This window comes from Monodelphis domestica, chromosome 7 (genome assembly GCF_027887165.1).
Source record: "Monodelphis domestica isolate mMonDom1 chromosome 7, mMonDom1.pri, whole genome shotgun sequence".
Classification (NCBI taxonomy): domain Eukaryota; kingdom Metazoa; phylum Chordata; class Mammalia; order Didelphimorphia; family Didelphidae; genus Monodelphis; species Monodelphis domestica.
Genome location: NC_077233.1, coordinates 274,717,391 through 274,737,667, shown reverse-complemented (window position 1 = coordinate 274,737,667; position 20,277 = coordinate 274,717,391). Strand labels below are relative to the sequence as shown.

Sequence of the window (20,277 nt, the reverse complement as noted above, 5' to 3'; positions counted from 1 at the left end):
TGAGGGCTTGATGAGCCCTTTTCAGGACTGCTTATCTACCTTTGGTGATCATCTTTCACCCAACTCTCACCTGTAGCTCCAAAAAACAAGAGCATATAGCAGCCACTCCTCAGTAAACCATCTTGGCAGACTGGCTAAACTAGGTGGAGGGTACCTAGTAGGGGCTGTCTACCCCAAGTATGGGAAGACTTCCCTTGGTACAATGGACAGATGAGAACAATTTGTTACAAAGGTCATGAAGGCAGATGAAGCAGATGCTGTGGAAAGTTTAGAGCTTGGTCAGATGTGGAAGCTACTAAGGTCATCCAGAGGGTGATCATTGGTCCTGACTTTTGTCTTGCTACTGGACTTCAGTGACTGGAGGAGAGAGTGAGGCTGACAACTTTGTTCAACTCTGCCTCACTTAAATCCAATTCATGCACAAGTCAAGACAGTGATGTCATTGTCCTGTTTGTAAATGAAGGACAAACAATAACTCTTATAAAGCAGTTGAGACACTGTTCAGAGAACTTTTTTCCACATATCAGAGTCAACTAGTGCCATCTCCTAGAAAAACTGTTCTCAAATGAAGAAATGGAAGAGGCATGAAATTGGTTTATAGTCTACCAGGTGTTAAAATTTATTATGGTTGGACTCAATATTTAATTGGTGATCACTAGGGGTTTAATTTCTAAATCCCAAAATGAATTACTAAAGTGGAATGGAATTTATACTAGTTTATTTACAATAGAGGGGAGATATTAAAGACTGAGAGAGAAAGAGAAAACCCTAGCTTCCTCTGAACCAGATAGAAATTTTAAGGCCCTAATCAGGGAAAGGAATCTCAAGATGATGGACCTTTTACAGAGGGACACACCTTCAGAAAGGCAAGGAAACTAAGTCAGTCTTTCACTCACCAAAGAAAGCAGTTTGAGCTCCTCTAGGGTTGAGTTCCACAGCCAAGTCTGAGTGTCTGTCTTCCAGTCTCTCCTCCAAGTGACTCTTTTTCCAGTCCAACTCAGTCAGAGGATCTCTCGATTTAATCTTCTGGCCTCTGTGGTCCTGTATTTAAAGATCTTTTCTCTTGTGTCACCTCCCCTAAATTTCACATCTACCAATCACAGAAGACACTCCTCTCCAGGACTGCCAACTCTTTCACAAGTGGGTCACAGACCTCCCACTCAATGCATGAAATGGGTGTTCACAACTTTTTTGGTTAGCTCATACCTTTTGTAGTTAAAATTCGTAGATCGACTTTAAATACTGAGTTAACACTTTTGGGGGATTAAAATCTAAAAATAGATTGGAGATTACAATTCAATCTTCCATACCTTCATTGTTACAATCAGGGGAGAGCTAAAGCCAATCTTCACACAGGTCAAAGAGAAGACAGAAAATATTTTTGAAATGCAGTTAATAGAACTGGCCTATAACCATGGGAGAGTGCTAATAGCCAGAGATCTGCCGGAAGCCTAATTTTGTTGAGAAAAATGTAACTAATAAATCCTTAATGTGCCTTACTAATCATTTCATTTCTCAAAAGATAGAGCAAACAATGAAGAGAATGACTTTAGACTTAATTGTGACTAATGATAGAAGTAATAGAAACAACATCATCTTGGAATTTTCTGTATGGTGGGCATAATCAGGCATGAACCCCATTTCACTAAAAGACCTGTAAGCAGAGAGAAGAAAATTGGGAGAACCAGTTCTTTCTCCTCTCATAGGTAAAAGATAGGTTTCACTCAACTAATCGCTACAGCTGAAGGCCATTGGGTGGCAAAAGCAACAATAGCATGGGGAGATGGGGAAGTAGTAAGAAATGAGGAGAGAAGAGGGAAGGAGAGAGGAAGAAGGAGCAAAGAGTGAAAAAGAAGAAGAAGAGAAGGACAGGAAGAATAAAAAGACATAAGGAATAGGCAGAGGGAAAGTCAGGGGCAGAGCCAAGGGCCCATTGGAAGCAATACCAGCATGTGGTTCTCACCAGAACATAAGGATAGCTCTGAAGTGTTAGCAGTTTAAAGTACTCCCTACGTGTATGTATGATGTCAAACTACTTTTTGGTGGCAAATTACCTTTGCCAAGAAAACCCTAAATGGGGTCATGATTGAAAAATGAATCAACAACCCCAAATGAGGACACAATGGAAAAAACTCAACAATAACATGTGCCAGGCACTGGCAAATATCTCATTTGATCCTTAAAATTACTCTGGGAGGTAGGTGCTATTATAATACTCCATTTTGTAGGTGAGGAAACTGAGGTAGACATAGGTTAGTTAATTGCCCATAGCCATACTATATATTAAGCATCTTCAGGCAGATTATGAACTCAGGTCTTCCTGATTTCCTAAAGTGCAGAGCTTTATGCATTGTGCCACCTTGCTATTGATAGAACAGGATTATAAGCCCTCACTATGTAGGTGTCCATTTCGAAACCTTTTAAGAAAAACTAACCTAGGCTGAATGGGGTATCTGCAGATATTATTTCTGTGGCATATGTAGGAAAGCACTATTTATACAAAGTCCTACACTGAGCACTGGGGTTTGCTTGATCTGTGATTTCTCATGTATGGGGAGCTCCCTCACATGCATAATCCATCTGTTGATTTAGCTCTTGAAGCTGAGTAAAGGAATCCTCAATAATCATTTCTTTCACACTTACTTTATGCCAAACCCTGTTATAAGCACTTGGGATATAAAGAAAGGCAAAAATGAGACTGCTCTCTAGGAGAAATTTGAAAATCAATGCTCTGAATAATTATTGATTAGAGAAATACAAATAAAAAACTCTGAGATATCATCTTATATCCATCAGATTGGCTAAGATAATAAAAGGGCAAAATGACAAATTTTGGAAGGAATGTGGGAAAATGGGGACACTAATACTTTGTTAGTGGAATTGTGAACTGATTCAACCATGTTGGAGAGTAATCTGGAATTATACTTAAAGAGTTATAAAGCTGTGTATACCTTTTTTTAAAAACCCTTACCTTCCATCTTGGAATTAATACTGTGTATTGGTTCCAAGGCAGAAGAATGGTAAGGGCTAGGCAATGGGGGTCAAGTGACTTGCCCAAGGTCATCCAGCTGGGAAGTGTCTGAGGCCAGATTTGAACCTAGGACCTCCCATCTCTAGGCCTGGCTCTCAATCCACTGAGCTACCCAGCTGCCCCCTCTGTGTATACCTTTTGACCCAGTATTACCACTATTAGGTTTATTTCCTAAGGTGATCAAGGAAAAAGGAAAATAAATTATATGTTCTCAGATATTTATAGCAACTCTTTTTGTGGTGCCACAGAACTGGAAATAGAAGGGATGTCCATCAATTAGACAATGACTGAATAAGTTGTGGTACATGGTTGTAATGGGATTCTCTTGTGCCATAAGAAATAACAAACAAGATGATCACAAAAAAAAAACCTGGAAAGACTTATGTGAAATGTTGTTAAGTGAAGTAAGAAGAACTAGGAGAACATTGTACACAATAACAACAAAAATAATATGATGACCAACTGTGAATAACTTAACAATTATCAATAAGGAAAGGATCCAGAGCTATTCCAAGGGACTCGTGATGAAAAAAGATATCCACTCACAATAAAGGGAGCTAAGGATGTCTGAATGCAGCTTGAAACATAGTTATTCATTTTATTTCTTCCATGAATTTTTATTTGGTGTAAGCAATATGTGTCTTGTTTCACAACATGAAGAACAGGGAAATATTTGTTATATTATATGATAATATATGTATATATATATACATATATCATAATACTTGCCTTCTTGGAGAAAAGGGAAGGAAATATAGTGGAAAACGGCATGTATTGACTTTCACTCAGACTCCAAGAATTCCTCCTTTGAGTGTGGATAACATTTTCATCATGAGTCCCAAAATTATATCTTGCAGACTTTTTTATTGATAATGGTTTAGTCCTTCACAGTTGACCATTATATAATATTTGTTACTATATATACATTGTTCCCCTGGTTCTGCTCATTTCACTTTGTATCAGTTCATATGAGTCTTTCCAGGTTCTTTAACTCATCCTGTTAATGTTCCTTATGGTGCAATAGTATTCCATTACAACCATATACTACAACTTGTTCCTCTGTTCCCCAAGAGATGGACTACAACTCAGTTTCCAATTCTTTGAGTGGCAGCACTTCTCAGATCATTGGTCCTGTTTTTAGCTGAACCCTCTAGTCATCATCTGGGTAAGCAATTCCTGAAGAGAAGGGGAGCTATCCCCACCAGATGCCAAATAATTGCTACACACAGAGCAGGCAAGCCAGCCTGGAAGAGGCAATAAAGTGCCCTGGAGGAAAGATATGGGGCCAACGGTGCTAGGTAAATTAAAATACCACCACCACCACCACCACCACCACTACCACCGTGACCCATAGACCCATAGACCATGATAGAGGGAGCCCAGTGACCAACAGAATGTCAAGGCTGCAGAGAGATCAAGGAGAAGGAGGAGAACTGAGAAAAACTGTTAAATTTAGTAAGTAAGAGTTAATTAGTTAATTTGGAGACAACCAAGGGCCAAGGATAGAAAGACAGTTGAAAAACAGTCTGTGCTTTCAAGGAGTTTATTCTCTAAACGGGGGATAGGACATCCAAACAACTATGTTCAACTATTGTTGTTCAGTCATTTTTCAGTCATGTCCAACTCTTTGTGAGACCATTTGGGTTTTCCTTGGCAAAGATACTGGAGTTGTTTGCCCATTTCCTTCTGTAACTCATTTTACAGATGAGGAAACTGAGATTAACAGGGTTAAGTGACTTGCAGAGGATCACATAGCCATTAAGTGTCTGGGGCTGGATTTGAACTCAGGTAGGAGTTTAACCTAGTGCTCTATTCACTGTGCCACTTAGCTACCCAGGAGCATATACCTAGTTCAACATGCTGGAGAGATTAGAGATAATCACTAAAGGGCAGGCACTAGCATTAAGAAAGATTGGGAAACCTATGACTAACGTCCCTGTATCAGGTGTTGGAGATTGAAAGATAAATGAGGTGGTCCCTTTCCTCAAGGATGTGACATTGAATGGAATGGGGTCTGAGGTAGAGACATGGACGGGCATGAAGATATGTTCAAAACACTTACAAAGTAAATGCATACAAAGCAATTTTGAAATAATCTGGGCGTATGGAGAATTCTAACACCTGGGGAGATCAGGGCAGGACGGCAAGTGAGCTCAGAACTGAAAGGAAGTAAGTTTTCTAAAGAGCAGAGGTGAGGAGACATTCCAGGCATGAAGGGCAGTCTTTACTGTAAGGGGTAAAAATAAAAGGGTTTTAGCCACAAGGCCTCCTCCAAGATGAGGGGCCTCTCTGGAGGCTAATAACTCCAGAAAAACCAGGAAAGGGAGTCAGCCCTTTTCACTCACCCACATGGTAGTCCTTAAGGAATATTGAAGAGCAGTCCAAGGTCCCAAGCAAGAGCTCCTCCAGGGTCAAGTTTTAAGGTGAAAGACCTGGTCACAGGAAGTTCTTGCCACTTTTAAAGACCCTTCCTTTCATCACTTCCTGTGTCTACTTTCTACTTTATGTGGATCAATTACAGCTTTTAGCTTTGCTTAGGACTGCGCAGGAGGCAGTCAGTCAATTCTGATTCGTCGCCTACTATCACACACGTGGGTCACAGACCTCCCCATACTTAGGATAAATGGGGTGTATATGCTTCTGGAGATTAAATCTAAAAATGAGCAGGGGAGAGAGTTCATCCCATCTTCACAGTACAAAGGTATAGAAGATAGAGATAGAAGATATAATTTTTCATGCAGGGAACAGCAAGATGGTCAGTTTGGTCTGAACATAGCTTACATAAATGACAAGCAAGCAGTTTGGAAAAATAGGAGGCCAGATTGTTGGAGGGCTTTAAATGCCAGTATTTTATCTTACTGGCAATAGGGAGGCATGGAAGCTTCAGGGGAGAGAAAGGGCTAGGATATACGCTTTAGGAATATTAAATTGGCAGCTATGTGGAAGATATGTAAAGATAAAGAGTAATAGATAAAAACAGATATTAAAAAATAATAGATGAGAGAAATTGGAAGCAGGTAAAATTAGGAGGCAGTTAGAGTTCAGCTCTGAACCCACATCTCTAATTGAACTTAAAACCACTTCAAACCCACATTTAAGTCTTTTCCTCAAAATTCTCTTCCTCTTCTTTCTGTTATTTCTGTCATTGTCATTGACTCAGTATTTCATATTCAAAATCTCTATGAAAGATGCAATCTTTGACTTTTCTCTCTCCCTTACTTTCCACATCTTGTTGGCTTAATCCTGTTAACTGCACCGTTGCAATATTTCTTTCATCATTCCTTCCTTGATAGTTCCATTGTCATAACATAATTTCCCTGATGTTCGAGTCATGTCATTCTCGGCTTAAATTTTGGTGATCCCCAAATACATACCAAATATAATTCCTAATAGAATTTTTTTAACCTAAAAGAGACCTTAAAGATTATCTATTCTTGCTCCTTTAAACTTATCTTCTCTAGAAGGAGCAAGTGTTTTGCTTTTAAAGTCATATTATCATTACATGAGCCAAGTTAGCTGGGTTTCTTGATTCTTGAGTCATTGTTTTTTCAATTGGATCCCATTTCATCTGGCATTCAAGACCCTCCATAATCTGATGGGCACTCCAATTTTTTAATCTGAGCTTTTGGACAGAAAGATTTATTAAGCAATGTATGCCAACTGGTTTCTGGCCTCTCCGTTTTGGCACTGGACCCCAAATAAAGGGGAGGACAGACTTTTACAAATTTTTATGCATTTTGTACAATAAAACAATTAAACAAGAACAATGAATTAAAAGAAAACAATTATTCAGAATACAAAGTTGGGTCATCTGATTTCTAACTAGAGGAAAGACTAGAGACTTTCCAAGTTGAGAGGGGAGAATGAATGGGCATAAATCCCTCAAATCAAAAAAGGGGTGTCCCACTTCCCGAAGGTTTCTAAATTCAATCAAAACTACATGGAAAGAATCACTAATTGATCAGGACAGTAACTTGGGTTGTTGAAGATGTACATTTGTGGGAAAATTCCTTTATCTGTCTTCAGATCTGACTGGGTTTCTGGCCAACATAATTTAGGGGCCTTAGTTAAGGATCTCCAAGCAATATGTAGAAGTGGTTCAGCTTCCCAGCCATGAAGGACTGGGTTCTAGAATGTCATCAAATGTTCTGACAATTTCCACAATTGAATCGTTTTCTCACACAATAGAAATTTGACTGGACTCATACATTCATAGAAGGGGAATAAACTAGTTCCAGAATTGGATCAGCAACTATCACTTGCTGTTCTGGTTCTCTCATCTTGTCCATCTATCCATATGTTCTAAACTTCATTGGAACTAATATAGTTCCACTCAGTCAACCAGCATTTAATAAGTACCTACCATAAGTCAGGTGCTGTGCTAAGTACTAGTGATTAAAAGAAAAGGGAAAAAAAATCTATACTTTGAAGGCGCTCACTGTCTTAGAAGAGTGTGGAGAGATTATAATAGCATGTCAACAACAATGTACAAACAAAATGTTGTTAAGTCTTTTTTAGTTGTGTCCAATTCTTCTTGACCCTATTTGGGATTTTCTTGGCAAAGATATTAGTATGTTTTGCCATTTCCTTCCCTAGATGGTTTGACAGATGAGGAAACTGAGGCAAAGAGGATTAAGTGATTAGTCTAGGATCACACAGCTGGTAAGTATCTGAAGTCAGACTTGAACTCAAAAAGATGAATCTCACTGACTCCAGGCCTGGCACTCCATCCACTGCTCCACCTAGTTGTCCTACAAACAAGATGGATACAGGATAAACTGAAAATAAGCACAAAGAGAAGGAATTGAGTTTAAGGAAGACAGAGGAAGTCTCCTTGCAGAAGGTGGGACTCGAGCTGAAACTTGAAAGAAGTCAAGAATCAGAGATGAGGAGGAAGAGAGTTATAGGCATGGAAGATAGCTAGTGAAAACGCAAGGAGTTGGGAGATGGAGTGTTGAACTTAAGGAACATAAAGGAAGCTACTGTTACTGACTGGTTCACAAAATACATGGAGAAAGTCAGATGTGAGAAGCCTGGAAGGGTAGGAAAGGGTCTGGTCATGAAAGGTTTTGTGGTGGGTACCGGGGTCCCTTGGTACACCCCAAATTCCTACAGACACCACAGGTCAAAAATTATGTGAGGAATTCACCTTGCAAGGCTGGCAATTGAACAAACATAGGATCATCTACCTCTCAGCTTTGGATGGATTAAGATAAGCATGAGGGGTACCTTGTATTTCTCAAACATCCCCAAGTTTCTCAAGATGGGCGACACGATCAGCATGCCATAAAGGATATGTACTTGTACTATGCCCCCAGACCCACCTCTAGGATCAGGATGTCATAAACGATGTGTGCTTGTTTAAGCCCCCAGACCCAAAGGCACCTATTCTGTTTCCTATTCTCCCCTGATTGCCCCTCTTGTTTGTTCTCATTGCTCATCCTACTCCCCATCCTTCCTTTCCAAGTCACTTAGACCCCATCCCTTTAGGATATAAAAATGATGAACTTTTCTCTGTTCAGGGAGGCAGTTGATCCTCCATGATGCCTCCCAATCATTCAACCTAAATAAATATTTCTATCTTTAATGTGTTTCCACTGGAGTATGTCATACTTGAAAGGGCAGACTGAGGGTTAATCTCTAGCCCACCACATCAGTTTTTTTTTAACCCTTACCTTCCGTCTTGGAGTCAATACTATGTATTGGCTCCAAGGCAGAAGAGTGGTAAGGGCTAGACAATGGGGGTCAAGTGACTTGCCCAGGGTTACACAGCACCACATCAGTTTTAAAAGACAGAGGATTTTATATTTGATCCTGTGGGTCATAGGGAGTCACTAGGATTTATCAAATAGTGAGGCAATATGATCAGACCTACATTTCAGTAAAATCAATTTGACAGCTTGAATTGAGGATGGACTTGAGTGGGGAGAGAGTTGGGTAGGGAACCCATCGCATATTATATATACACCAGAACAGTGGCAGTGTCAGAAGAGAGAAGGGGTCATATGTAAGAGATGTTATTAAGGCAGAATTGATAGGATTTGACAACTGATTGGATATGCTATGTCAAAGGGCAGAATTGAGGTTTCCAGCTTGGGTGAATGGGAGAATGGTACCCTGGACAGTAATAGAGGAGTTAGCAAGAGGGTAAGAAGAAAGTTTGGAAACAAGGCAATATGTTCAGTTTTGGACCTGTCGAATTTAGTATATTTATGGGATTCAGTTCAAGATGTCTAAAAGACACTTGGAAGTGAAAGGCTGAAAGTTAAGAGAAAGATTAGGGCTGGACAATTGGATTGAAGAGTCATCTGCATAAAAATAAATATTGAAACCATGGCAGCTGATGAGATCACCAAATGAAAGAGTATTAAGGGAAACAAAGGAATCAGAACAGTCTTATAACATGGTACTAGGGGAACAAGAAACGGAGACTGACAAGGAGCAGTCTGAAGGCAGACATCCAGGAGAGAACAGGCTCCTGAAAACCTAGAAAATATGGAGAAGAGGGTGACTGAGGCTACAAAGAGAGGTCACGGGGTTATTACTGAGAAAAGAACATCACATATGGCAAGATTAAGAAGAGATGATTGTAACTTTGGCAAGAACAATTCCAGTCAAATACTGAGGTTTGAGGCCAGGCTGTAAAGAGATGATTTGAGAGGAAAGGAAGTGGAGGCATCAGTTGCAGAGGAGATATAGAGAATGATGGCTAGCAGAGATCAAGTTGGCATGGGCATTGTAACCTCAAAACTCAGGCAAACTGTAAGCAGGGAAATTCCTTTGCTCCCTTCTTTCCTTGTGACTCCTAACCCAATAACATCTGATAACTTCTATAAGATCCTGAGATTATTATCATCCTTAGACCATCCTTTAGATTTGAGATAGACATATAGATGCACCTCCAGGTATATATACCTCAATACCATCTGGTTGTATCGCAGGCATCCATTTGTCCCCTAAACTATGAGGGTCTTCAGACAGACCCCAGACCAAACCTCACCCCAGACGAATGCCTATGTGTTTACCACTCTAGAATGCTATTCTCCCCATGATACGACATCATGACCCCACTGTTGTAAAAAGTATATAATCACCAGAATTGATGGATTCTGGGAGCAGCCTTTCATCTTGCTGTTCCACCTATCCTATCCTCCTGGCCAGATTCAACATTACTTTCTAAATTAATAAATTTCTCTTTATTTTTAAGCTAAACTTTGGGGTCTTACATTCTTGCAAAACCACACACAGCCAAGATCTCTGGGCCTCTGGGAACAGTATTGCTGTGAGAATCACCACCCAAGAACATTCTCCAAAGAGAAGCAGAACCTGGGAGTCTTTTATACCGTCTGGAGAACTTGGTACAGCAAACATGCATAGATAGGCTGCAAAGAGGTTGCAGCCAACAGCTGGGGTGTCAGGTCAAGAACAATGAATGCAAAAGGAAAGGGTCAAACCAAGATCTGGGCTTCCTCAGAGAAGACTTTAATAGATGGGTGAAACCAAGACAAAAAAAGTGTACTCAACATTTGACTATATCTACCAGTCCCATCCAAACTGGGGTCATCAAACACTTCAAGGCTATTGTTCAGTTCAAAACAGGTGTGCCTGGTACTATCTTCAGGGTGTGTTCTCAAGGGGCAGGGGTCGACAAATCAATACTGTGTATTGGTTCCAAGGTAGGAGAGCAGTAGGGGCTAAGTGACTTGCCCAGGATCACACAATTAGGGAGTGTCTGAGGTCACATTTGAACCCAGGACCTCCAATTTCTAGCTCTGACCTACCACTGAATCACCAAGCTATCCCCTCCCTACTTTATGTTTCTTAAAGGGAAATTGAAGGACTCAATTTTGCTTGTCAAAGTGCATCTGGGCTAAAGTGGTTCTTATTTACTGAGCACAACAGAGCTCATAATCTCCCCCATAATTTCATTTTCCTCTCTCTTCTGCAATGGAAGAAATATGTTGGGTGGGGGATTCCTTGAAGCTCCTAGGAATAAATGCATTATACAATTGAAACGTGATAAAACACAAATTCGCTGATTGGTTTCTATAAAGCTGTTCACTTCTAATTGTAGTCTTACCGAATAAACTGACTAATTTGAAGGAATGAGTGCAGAGGAGAAGAAATTGATCAGAGTTTCTAAATGAAAACTCTGATCCGGAAATAATTCAGTCTACTAAAATACAAATCCTCTCAACTGCCACAGCACGTTTCCTGGGGACCCTGATCCATATTTTATCAATCTCCTGACTCAGAAAATCTCAAGATTTGGAATGAAAAAATCTGGGTTTGAATCACTATATTGCTGTTTTCTATTAACACTGACCCTGAGCATCAGTTTCTTCACATATAAAATGCAGGGGCTGGACTTTCAGCTCTATGATTCTCTAAAGGATAAACTGAAATCGTGAATATACAAGTGGCTTCTTCAGGCCACCTCGGCCAAGTCACTTCTCTCAGTAGTGCTGGGTGACTGGGCTATTCCTTCCTCCTCTCACTCCCCAACTTCGATCCCCAGCTGCAGGGAGGTGTTAAGGGGAAGCCCTGACCCCTCACACCTTTCCACAAACAAACTACAATAAACCAGCCTCGGGGATGATCCTACCCTCCACTGCCCTCCCCGACCTCTATTGCGTCTCTACCCCTAAGGCAATAGCAAAACTCTACACAAGTTGAGACCCGCACTACAGAGTCAGCAACCCCCAACTGACGCAATGGCCATGCCGGGATGCGGGACCCGCAGGCTCGGCCCGAGATTTTGCTATAAAGCAGGAGCAGCAGGATCCCAGGTGCAGTGTTCTGCCATCGGGACCCTTAAGTTTCCTTAGAGGTCCCGCTTTTCCCAGGTTGCTGCTGACACTCAGGTAAGGACTGGGCGAGTCGTGGTTGCCGGTTCCCGGGCAGAGGGGGAGGATTTGGGGGCTCTGAAAGAAGCGAAGTCCGTTGACTCCTTGGTGGCACCCCGGCACAGCTCCGGAGAGAGCAAAAGGGCACAGCCGAGCCTGGACTTAGGAAGAGTTTGTGGTTGTTAATGCCGCCGCTGTGAGCTTGGCTCTTCGGAGCGCAAAAGTCCACATGTGTGCGGTGATTGTGTGTGTGTGTGTGTGTGTGTGTGTGTGTGTGTGTGTGTGTGTGTGTGTGTTTGTAGGGCGTGTGTCTGTGGTGGGTTCGGCTGGAGTGGGGGATGGAGGATTAAGTTTAGGACGGTGTCCTCCCCGAAATAGGACAAATAAATAGCATCTACACTTTCCAGGAAGGTTGTTACCAAACGCAAGAGTAAAACGCTGTAAAACGTTCCGCAAGCCTTAAAGGCGCTATAAGAATGTTTGCCCTCGTTTTAATTCCATTATCAATGATTACCAAAGCTCTCGGACCCCGGACCCAATGTTTTTGTGTTTTTGGCCAGCACTTACTTAATGGGGGAGGAGATGATTGGAGGAGGGAGAGATGGAGGAAGGTTATCTGTTTGGATGAATGTCGGGATGGGGCGTGGCCTCCACGGGAGGAAACTAACTTTCTCAGATTTATTCACGGCGCGAACCTCGCCGGGCATCCCTAGGCTGGGGGTGGGGGACTCGAATTTGTGTACCCGGTTCTGTCGCTCCAGAAGAGGGAAAGATCTCCTTCCTGGCCTGCTGGAAAGGCTCCGGAGGATGCCCCGTAAAGCGCACCCCTACACATCCCCCAGTCGCGATCCTATCCCGCTAGGAGGTGTGGCGCGTGGCCAGAACCAAGTCCCCTCTGCTTGGTTGGTGTTGTTGGGGGTTCTGGCTGAAATGGGCGCCTCCACGTGACCTCCTTTCTCTCCCTGGAGAGGAGGGGCATGCTAGGAGGGAGGGTGGGGAAGAATTTGTTTCTGGGTGCAGGAGGTTCAGATGCCCAGAGGTTGGGAGCCTTTGGCAACTTGGGCGGCCCCTACCAGGGCCAGCCGCTTCCTTTTCCATGTTTCTAAATGGGACAGCTTTTGGCTTCCAGGGTCTTTCTATAGATCTAAAGAGTCTGGAGATGGCTATTGCCTCTCCCGTTCCCTCCATCAGCACCCACCCTTTATGCTTTATGGGATCATAGACTTGTAGCTAGAAGGGACCCTTGGGAAACTGCCCTGAGGTGAAGTGATATGCACCTAAGGTAGTAAGTGGCAGAAGTGATGATGGAAACCAGGCATCTTGTCCCCAAATCTAGCCCTTTCTCTCCTGCACGCTACTCTATGGCACTTGGCCATGCTTAATGAGTCGTTTTGAGTTCTAGAAAAAGGTGCGTTTGGTGATTAGCTTTAGGCTTAGAAGTGAAGAATTTCATTTATTCAATCAACATTTATTTAGCACCTACTATGTGCTAGGCACTGTGCTAAGCACTGGGGGATATAAAGAGGCAAATGACAGTCTTTGCCCTTAGTAAAGCAGTCAGTCGTCTTGCATACTTGCTAGAACACATCCCCATTACAAAAGAAAATGTTAACACTCTTGTTCTATATAGGAGTGCTCAAAAATATATACATATATATAGGACAAGAGTGCTTAAAATTTTTTTATCAATATTTACATACATTTACTTGTATACATTTTACATGTACTACTGTGCTAATAATTGTATTCAGCAAATGGAGCAGCTAGGTGGCTCAGTGGATTAAGAGCCAAGTTTAGAGACTGGAGGTCCTGGGTTCAAATTTGACCTCAAAGATACTTCCTAGCTGTGGGACCCTTAAACCCCATTGCCTAGCCCTTACTGCTCTTCTGCCTTGGAAGCAGTACAGAGTATTGATTCAAAGGCAAGGTAAGATTTTTTAAAAAGAAAGTATCTGATTAAAATGACATAAAATCCTGTGGGCAATAGAGCCACTGAAATATTCCTGGAAAGAGTAAGAGCAAAATAGTCATGTGAGCTTTTAAATCACTTTGCTGTGTGAGGATAGAATGGAGTAGAGGAAGTCTTGAGGCAAAGGAGAGACCAATAAGAAAGCTATTGCAAGAAGCAGGTAGGTAGCACAATGCATAGAACTCCAGGCATAGAGTCTAGAGGTCTATGCTCAAATGTGACCTCAGATGCTGTGTGACCCTGGGCTAGACATTTAAGCCTTATTGCCTTGCCCTTGTCACTCTTCTGTCTTAGAATTGATACTAAAACAGAAGGCAAAGGTTTAAATTAAAAAAAAAAAAAGAGGTTGCAATAGTCCAGTGGTGAAGTGATAAGGTGTTGTGAAGACAAATGAGAGATGCTTTGGCAACTGATTAGCTATATAGGGTGAAGGGAGAGGAAAATTGAGAATGTGGGGTGACTGGAAGGATGAAGGTACCCTTGACAATAATAGCTGTGTGAAAAGAAAAGACTTAATTTGTTCCTTTCAGTGTGAGATTCCATTAGAGAAGGGAAACCTTTTTAGGAGTTCAGAATAGCATCTCAAGGACATTCTGATATTGCCATAGTCCCAGTAGGTTGAGACATCTCTTATCTCAGAGAAAGCAAACTATTAGGCTTGCCTACCTCCTCTCCTCTGATCTTTAGAAGTCAGAAGAGTCCCTCCAGAATTCACAGCTACCTCTTCATAACTTTCCCCTCACCTGGTGGAACTCATGATAGGACTCATGCTGTCAGGGGTGGCTGGGGAGGGGGGTGCTCATGCTATGTAACTTTGGTTTCTGATTGGGTAGTCTTTGGTGCCTAGATTGTAAGTTCTGTCCCAGACCACAGGTATGAAACAGAGAGAGTGGGAGTTTGGGCCAGGAATCTATAAAATGCTGGTATCTGCACCCATTTGTTGGACATCACGATTGGGGTGTGACCCCTTCTCATGAGAAAGGTTGAACCTTGCTTCTGTTCACTTACATGGTCTCTATTTCTTTAAGCCGTATCCTCTCATACAATAGTCATCACATTTTGAAAAAGGTGACTTCAAGGAGCAAGATAATGTCACAAGACCTGCATCCGGGGGACTCACTTGACCCATCATACATAAAAAGAGGAGAGATTAGAGATGTTTATTGGTCATTCCTCTAGCTACAACCCCCCCACACATACCTTTCCCCCATTTTCCCAGTGGCTTCTGCTTGATATAATTTTATTAGCCACCTTTAGTTTTGGGAAGGTTGGGAACATGGGAGAAGTTCTAATGAAGAGATTATTAGTGAAATAATTTTTCACTTTGTGGTTATTTAAAATTTTTCAAAATTACTTGAAATTATTTTAAGATTTAAAACATTATCTCTACTATCAATATTGACAGTAAGTCATGCATTGTCTTTGGTTTTAATGTTTTTTGTATGTCTAAATTCCTGAAAACTCTAAATCAGTATTATGTCTCTTGTGTTTCCCCTCACTTCCATCCCACTGCACACTAACACTCTTATGTTGTAGGAATATTTGGTGTCCTTCCCCTGGGAGGATTGTGTGTTTCCCAAAGAACCAAAGAGCCTGAACTTTTGGTTTGGTTTGATTTTAATTGTACCCATTTTATTTCTGCTCTTCCTTTGTTGTTTTCCTTTAAGGTTGGAAACATGAATTTCTACCTGTGTTTAGCTTCCCTGTGCTTGGGATTAGCGGCCGCCATTCCACCATTTGACAGGGCTTTAGATTCTCAGTGGCACCAATGGAAGGCACAACATGGGAAGTCCTATGAAGCGGTAATCTTTTATCTTCTTTTTACCCCAGCTGTGTGCATCCATGTCCCGGGAGGGCTAATAAATGACCTTTCCCCAGAAGCCAATGATTCACACAAGAGCTGAATGTGCTCAAGATTGCTGCTTTTCCCACATATAAGGTCGGGGTAGGAATGTCTTATAACATCACAGCTTGGAACCCCTTCTGAGAAATGAATTTTGTGGGACGTGACACCATATTTAGATGTGGTCACCATCCCAACTGTGCTAACCAGCTTATTGATGGTGGATTTGGTCTGAAGAAAGTTTGACAATTGTGATAAAGGATGGAAAGATTTTCCTTTCCATCCTTTATCACACTTGCATGCATGATACAAAACTTTATTGATGGGTTCAAATCTGGCCTCAGATACTTCCTAACTATGGAACCTTGGGCAAGTCACTTAATCCTCATTGCCTTGCCCTTACTGCTCTTTTGCCTTGGAACCAATATATAGTCTTGATTCTAAGACAGAAGGTAAGTAAGAATTAAAAAAAAAAAAAAAGATTTTTTGAACCTTACTTTTTTTTTGTACTTTCTTTCAGAATGAAGATAGTTTGAGGAGAGCAACATGGGAGAAGAATTTGAAAATGATTGAAAGGCACAATCAGGAGTACAGTGCTGGCAAACATAGTTTCCAGCTGAGAATGAACAAGTTTGGTGACATGGTGGGCGTATCTGCTAATTCTGAGTGGTCGATTATTTTTTGTACTTGATACACTTACTATAAGACACTTTTCTTTCATTTTAGAGCACTGAAGAATTTAAACAAGTGATGAATGGCTATAAGTCTAATGGATCACAGAGGAGGACCAAAGGATCTCTGTATCGTGAATCTCTCCTTGCACAGCTCCCTGAATCTGTAGATTGGAGAGAGAAAGGCTATGTAACTCCTGTTAAGGAACAGGTATTAAACTTGTTCAAGTTCTGTCCATAGGTACCTCAGATAAAACTCATTGAGGATTATGATGAAACGATTAAATAATGGGACTTCAGATAAGTTCTGTGTTTGAGTTCTCTTGCATTATTTTGAGAGTGTTCAGATCTGTGTTAAAAAGCTTTTAAAGATTTTCATATAAACTAACTCTCATTTTGACTTTCAGGGTGATTGTGGAGCTTGTTGGTCATTTAGTGCCGTTGGCGCCATTGAAGGTCAGTGGTTCCGCAAAACAGGCAAACTTGTTTCACTTAGTATACAGAACTTGATTGACTGCACTATTCCTGAAGGCAACAATGGCTGCGATGGTGGTTTCATGGACAACGCCTTCCAATATGTGCAGGACAATGGTGGCATTGATACAGAGGAGTGCTATCCTTATGTAGCCCAGGTAAACATCCCCATCATTTTCATTTAGGCTATATTTGAATGGAGAGCCTCATTTTGGGGAAATGGGAATTGGGGAGACCTATAACAAGTAATGTGAAGAAAAATGGAGGCTTTGACCCAAGAGGAATCATTTCTTCATTGGAAGGGTAAACAGAGTTCTTGGATACACCATCATTTTGGTTTAGCTAAGTTTGAATGGAGAGACTCAGTTTGAGGGAATGAGAACCGAGGAGGCTTCTAAAGACAGCAGAATTATATACCTCCCTCCCTAATCAAACCTCAGAATCAGTAGTTGAATTCAAAGTATATCAGTAATTAAAATAGTGCCTTTCACTATATATTTAGCTAGATAAATTAAATTATTTTAAAATATGAAATATTTCATTTAATTAAAATGAAGTTAAAATTGTAATTTAATATTTAAATTTTAAAATATGTTAAAATAATATTATAAGCAGTTATGTGTAGCCAGGTAGACCAATTGATAGACCATTAGACTTGGCATCATGAAGACTCATCTTCCTGAGTTTAAATCAGGCCTCAGACCCTGCTAACCTTGTGTGACCCTAGGCAAGTCATATAACCCTGTTTGCCTTAGTTTCTTCATCTGTAAAATGAGCTTGAGAAAGTCAGTATATTACCAAGATAATTACAAAAAGGTCAGACACAGGACTGAGATGACTAATCAATAACAGCAAACATTTATATGTAAGGCACATGAGGAAAATTTGTATACTGGATTATCTCTATAGTTAAGAGTCAGAAAGCATTTTATATATTATCTAGTCAAACATCTTCATTTTACAGGTGGGAAAACTGAAGTCTGGAAATCTCAGATTATGACCTCAGATACTTCTAGCTTTGTGACCCTGATCAAGTCACTTAACCCTCAGTATCTGGCCCTTTACCACTCTTCAACCACCTACATCCAGCTATTTTCTTGAGCTGTTAATAAATTGACTGGGAGAACATTGCCCATAGATTTGTTAATTTTGTGATCATCAATTTTAAATTCATTAAATTTAAACCACTTCAATAAAAGCTACTAAATTTAAATTTTAAATTTAAAGACCATTTCTCTATTTCATTTAAAAAGGATACAGAATGCAAATACAAACCAGAATGCTCTGGTGCAAACATAACTGGATTTGTAGACATTCCATCTATGGATGAAAGAGCACTCATGGAGGCTGTAGCAACTGTGGGTCCCATCTCTGTTGGTATTGATTCGGCAAATCCATCCTTCAAGTTCTATCAGTCCGGTAAGCATTTGTTCTTCATTCTTTCTATAACCATACACTTCACTCTATTACTGCCATTCCTTAGTATTTCTCAAGTTAACATTTCACTTAAATCTCCTAGGTGTTTATTATGAACCAGACTGCAGCAGTTCCCAACTGGATCATGGTGTGCTGGTTGTGGGCTATGGTTCAATAGGAAAAGATGAATACTGGATTGTCAAGAACAGGTAAATCAGCTCCTAAAAATACTTTTTTACCTGAAAGGTCATTAATCTGCTTGTTGCCAGATTGTTGGTTATTTCATTTTGAAGGAAGAGGGAGGAGGAGGAAAAATAGTGGTCCCCTTTTTATTCTCTAAAATTTCTGGCAGCTAGGTGGACCAGTGGATAGGGATAGAGCACTGAACTTCAACTGTGGAAGACTCAATCCTCATGAGTTCAAATCCCATCTCAGACATGGAACTTAATTAGTCTTTTGATCCTGGTCAAATCACTTTAACCCCATTTTGCCTCCCTTTCTCATATGGAAAGGAAATGGCAGACCATTGCAGTGTCTTTACCAAGAAAATTCCAGTATAGCATCACAGAGAATCAGATATGACTGAACAGCAAAGTTCTGTGAAATGGGGAAAGGATGGATGCTTATGGTTGCAAGGGGCTGCCTTACTTATTTTTAGCATCCAGAGTAATTTTAGAGTTCTCCAATGGTTCTTCATTGGTTCCATTAACCACTGATGACTAAATAGTGCAAAAGATTTCTGGTTGGTAATGATCAGCGTGTTGGACTGTTCTAATACTGTTATTGTTGGGACTTAGAAAATCTTAAAAGGGCTCCTAGAGTGTGAGCAGCTGTCATTCATGCCACCAGCAGGCATTTTCATTGCTGCCTGGAAAGTCCTGCTCACTTCCAGTTTAAGTCACAGCGGGTGTAAAAACGCTTGCTTTTGTGTACGTAAAGTAAAAGTCTACTTTTGGACAATCCTTTCTCTGATGCTTGAAATTTATCTTCTCTGCAGCTGGGGTGAGGCGTGGGGCGACAATGGGTACATTTTAATGGCCAAGGATAAGGATAACCACTGTGGAATAGCAACAGAAGCCAGCTACCCTAAAGTGTGATTTGATCGAAGGCTTCAGAAATATTTGAAAACAGGATCCAAGATCTGTATCGTTGGGAATAAAATACTTGAATGTCGTCCAGTATCCAAGTTATAATTTGAGTTCCTTGTGACATTTTTACATTTGTGAAATGTAAATACTACTTTACAATGCTTGTAATATTGCTTAATTCAAAGACTTATAAGTTTTCACTTTAAAATTGTATATATAAAGCTTTACCTTTTTAAATAAACCTCAATTTGTTTTATATGCACTTTGGGAGAGTGGATTGAGAAGAGAATTGGGTTTCTGGGGTTTTTTTTGTCCTAGAATGGGGAATCAGTCCGTGACTACAAATAGTTTTGGGAATTGAATCCAATCTCATTACACCATTAAAAGGCAGATCAATGACTCCAACTGGCTTTAGCATTACTTGAATCCCTTGAAAAGCAACACAGGAAGTTGCACGTCCAATTTTCAGGAGCCATTATTAATGTATAGGCTCCTTTCCTGTTAATTATGTGACTAGAAATATATAGATAGGCCTACTAAAGTTACATGGAGCAAGGACAATCCCATCTTTTTAAGTTCTAATAGGTTATTCTAGACAACCTAGCCATAATACTACAATGAGAGCTGCTATAGCCTAAGGGCTACTGTTAAACAGAATTATTATCTTTGCATCTTTTTCTATCACCAGCTTAAAGTCTTTGAATAAAATGATATATTTTATTTTAGCATTGGGACAAACTTTCATTGTCTAGTTTAATCTAATCCCAATAATAGCTTACTTATGTAGTCCTTTTAGAAGTTTTCAAATCTCTTCATATATGGCCAATCAAGAAACATTCATTATCTACCATGTGCCAGGAACTGTGTTTAAAGTGCTGGGGATGCAGAAAGGCAGTCCCTGCATTCCAGGAGCTTACAATCTAATTGATGAAGGCAACA

General features: G+C 40.6%; 1 protein-coding gene across 1 annotated transcript; it reads left to right on the top strand.

Moving 5' to 3' along the window:
* Positions 1 to 11,508: 11,508 nt before the first annotated feature.
* LOC100013113 (procathepsin L-like) lies at positions 11,509 to 19,579 on the top strand. The gene is made up of 8 exons (XM_001367465.5): positions 11,509 to 11,895; positions 15,514 to 15,648; positions 16,210 to 16,332; positions 16,416 to 16,571; positions 16,768 to 16,992; positions 18,088 to 18,253; positions 18,354 to 18,459; positions 19,248 to 19,579. The coding sequence occupies exons 2-8, from the start codon at positions 15,523 to 15,525 to the stop codon at positions 19,345 to 19,347; spliced, it is 1,002 nt and encodes a 333-aa protein (XP_001367502.2). The 5' UTR covers positions 11,509 to 11,895; positions 15,514 to 15,522; the 3' UTR covers positions 19,348 to 19,579.
* The last annotated feature ends 698 nt before the right edge of the window (positions 19,580 to 20,277 follow it).

Excerpts from the sequence above, each read along its gene's own strand:
- LOC100013113 (XM_001367465.5), top strand. The coding sequence starts at position 15,523 with ATGAATTTCTACCTGTGTTTAGCTTCCCTGTGCTTGGGATTAGCGGCC. Across the intron at positions 16,572-16,767 it reads TAACTCCTGTTAAGGAACAG|GGTGATTGTGGAGCTTGTTG; the intron begins GTATTAAACTTG and ends TTTGACTTTCAG. Across the intron at positions 18,254-18,353 it reads CTTCAAGTTCTATCAGTCCG|GTGTTTATTATGAACCAGAC; the intron begins GTAAGCATTTGT and ends TAAATCTCCTAG.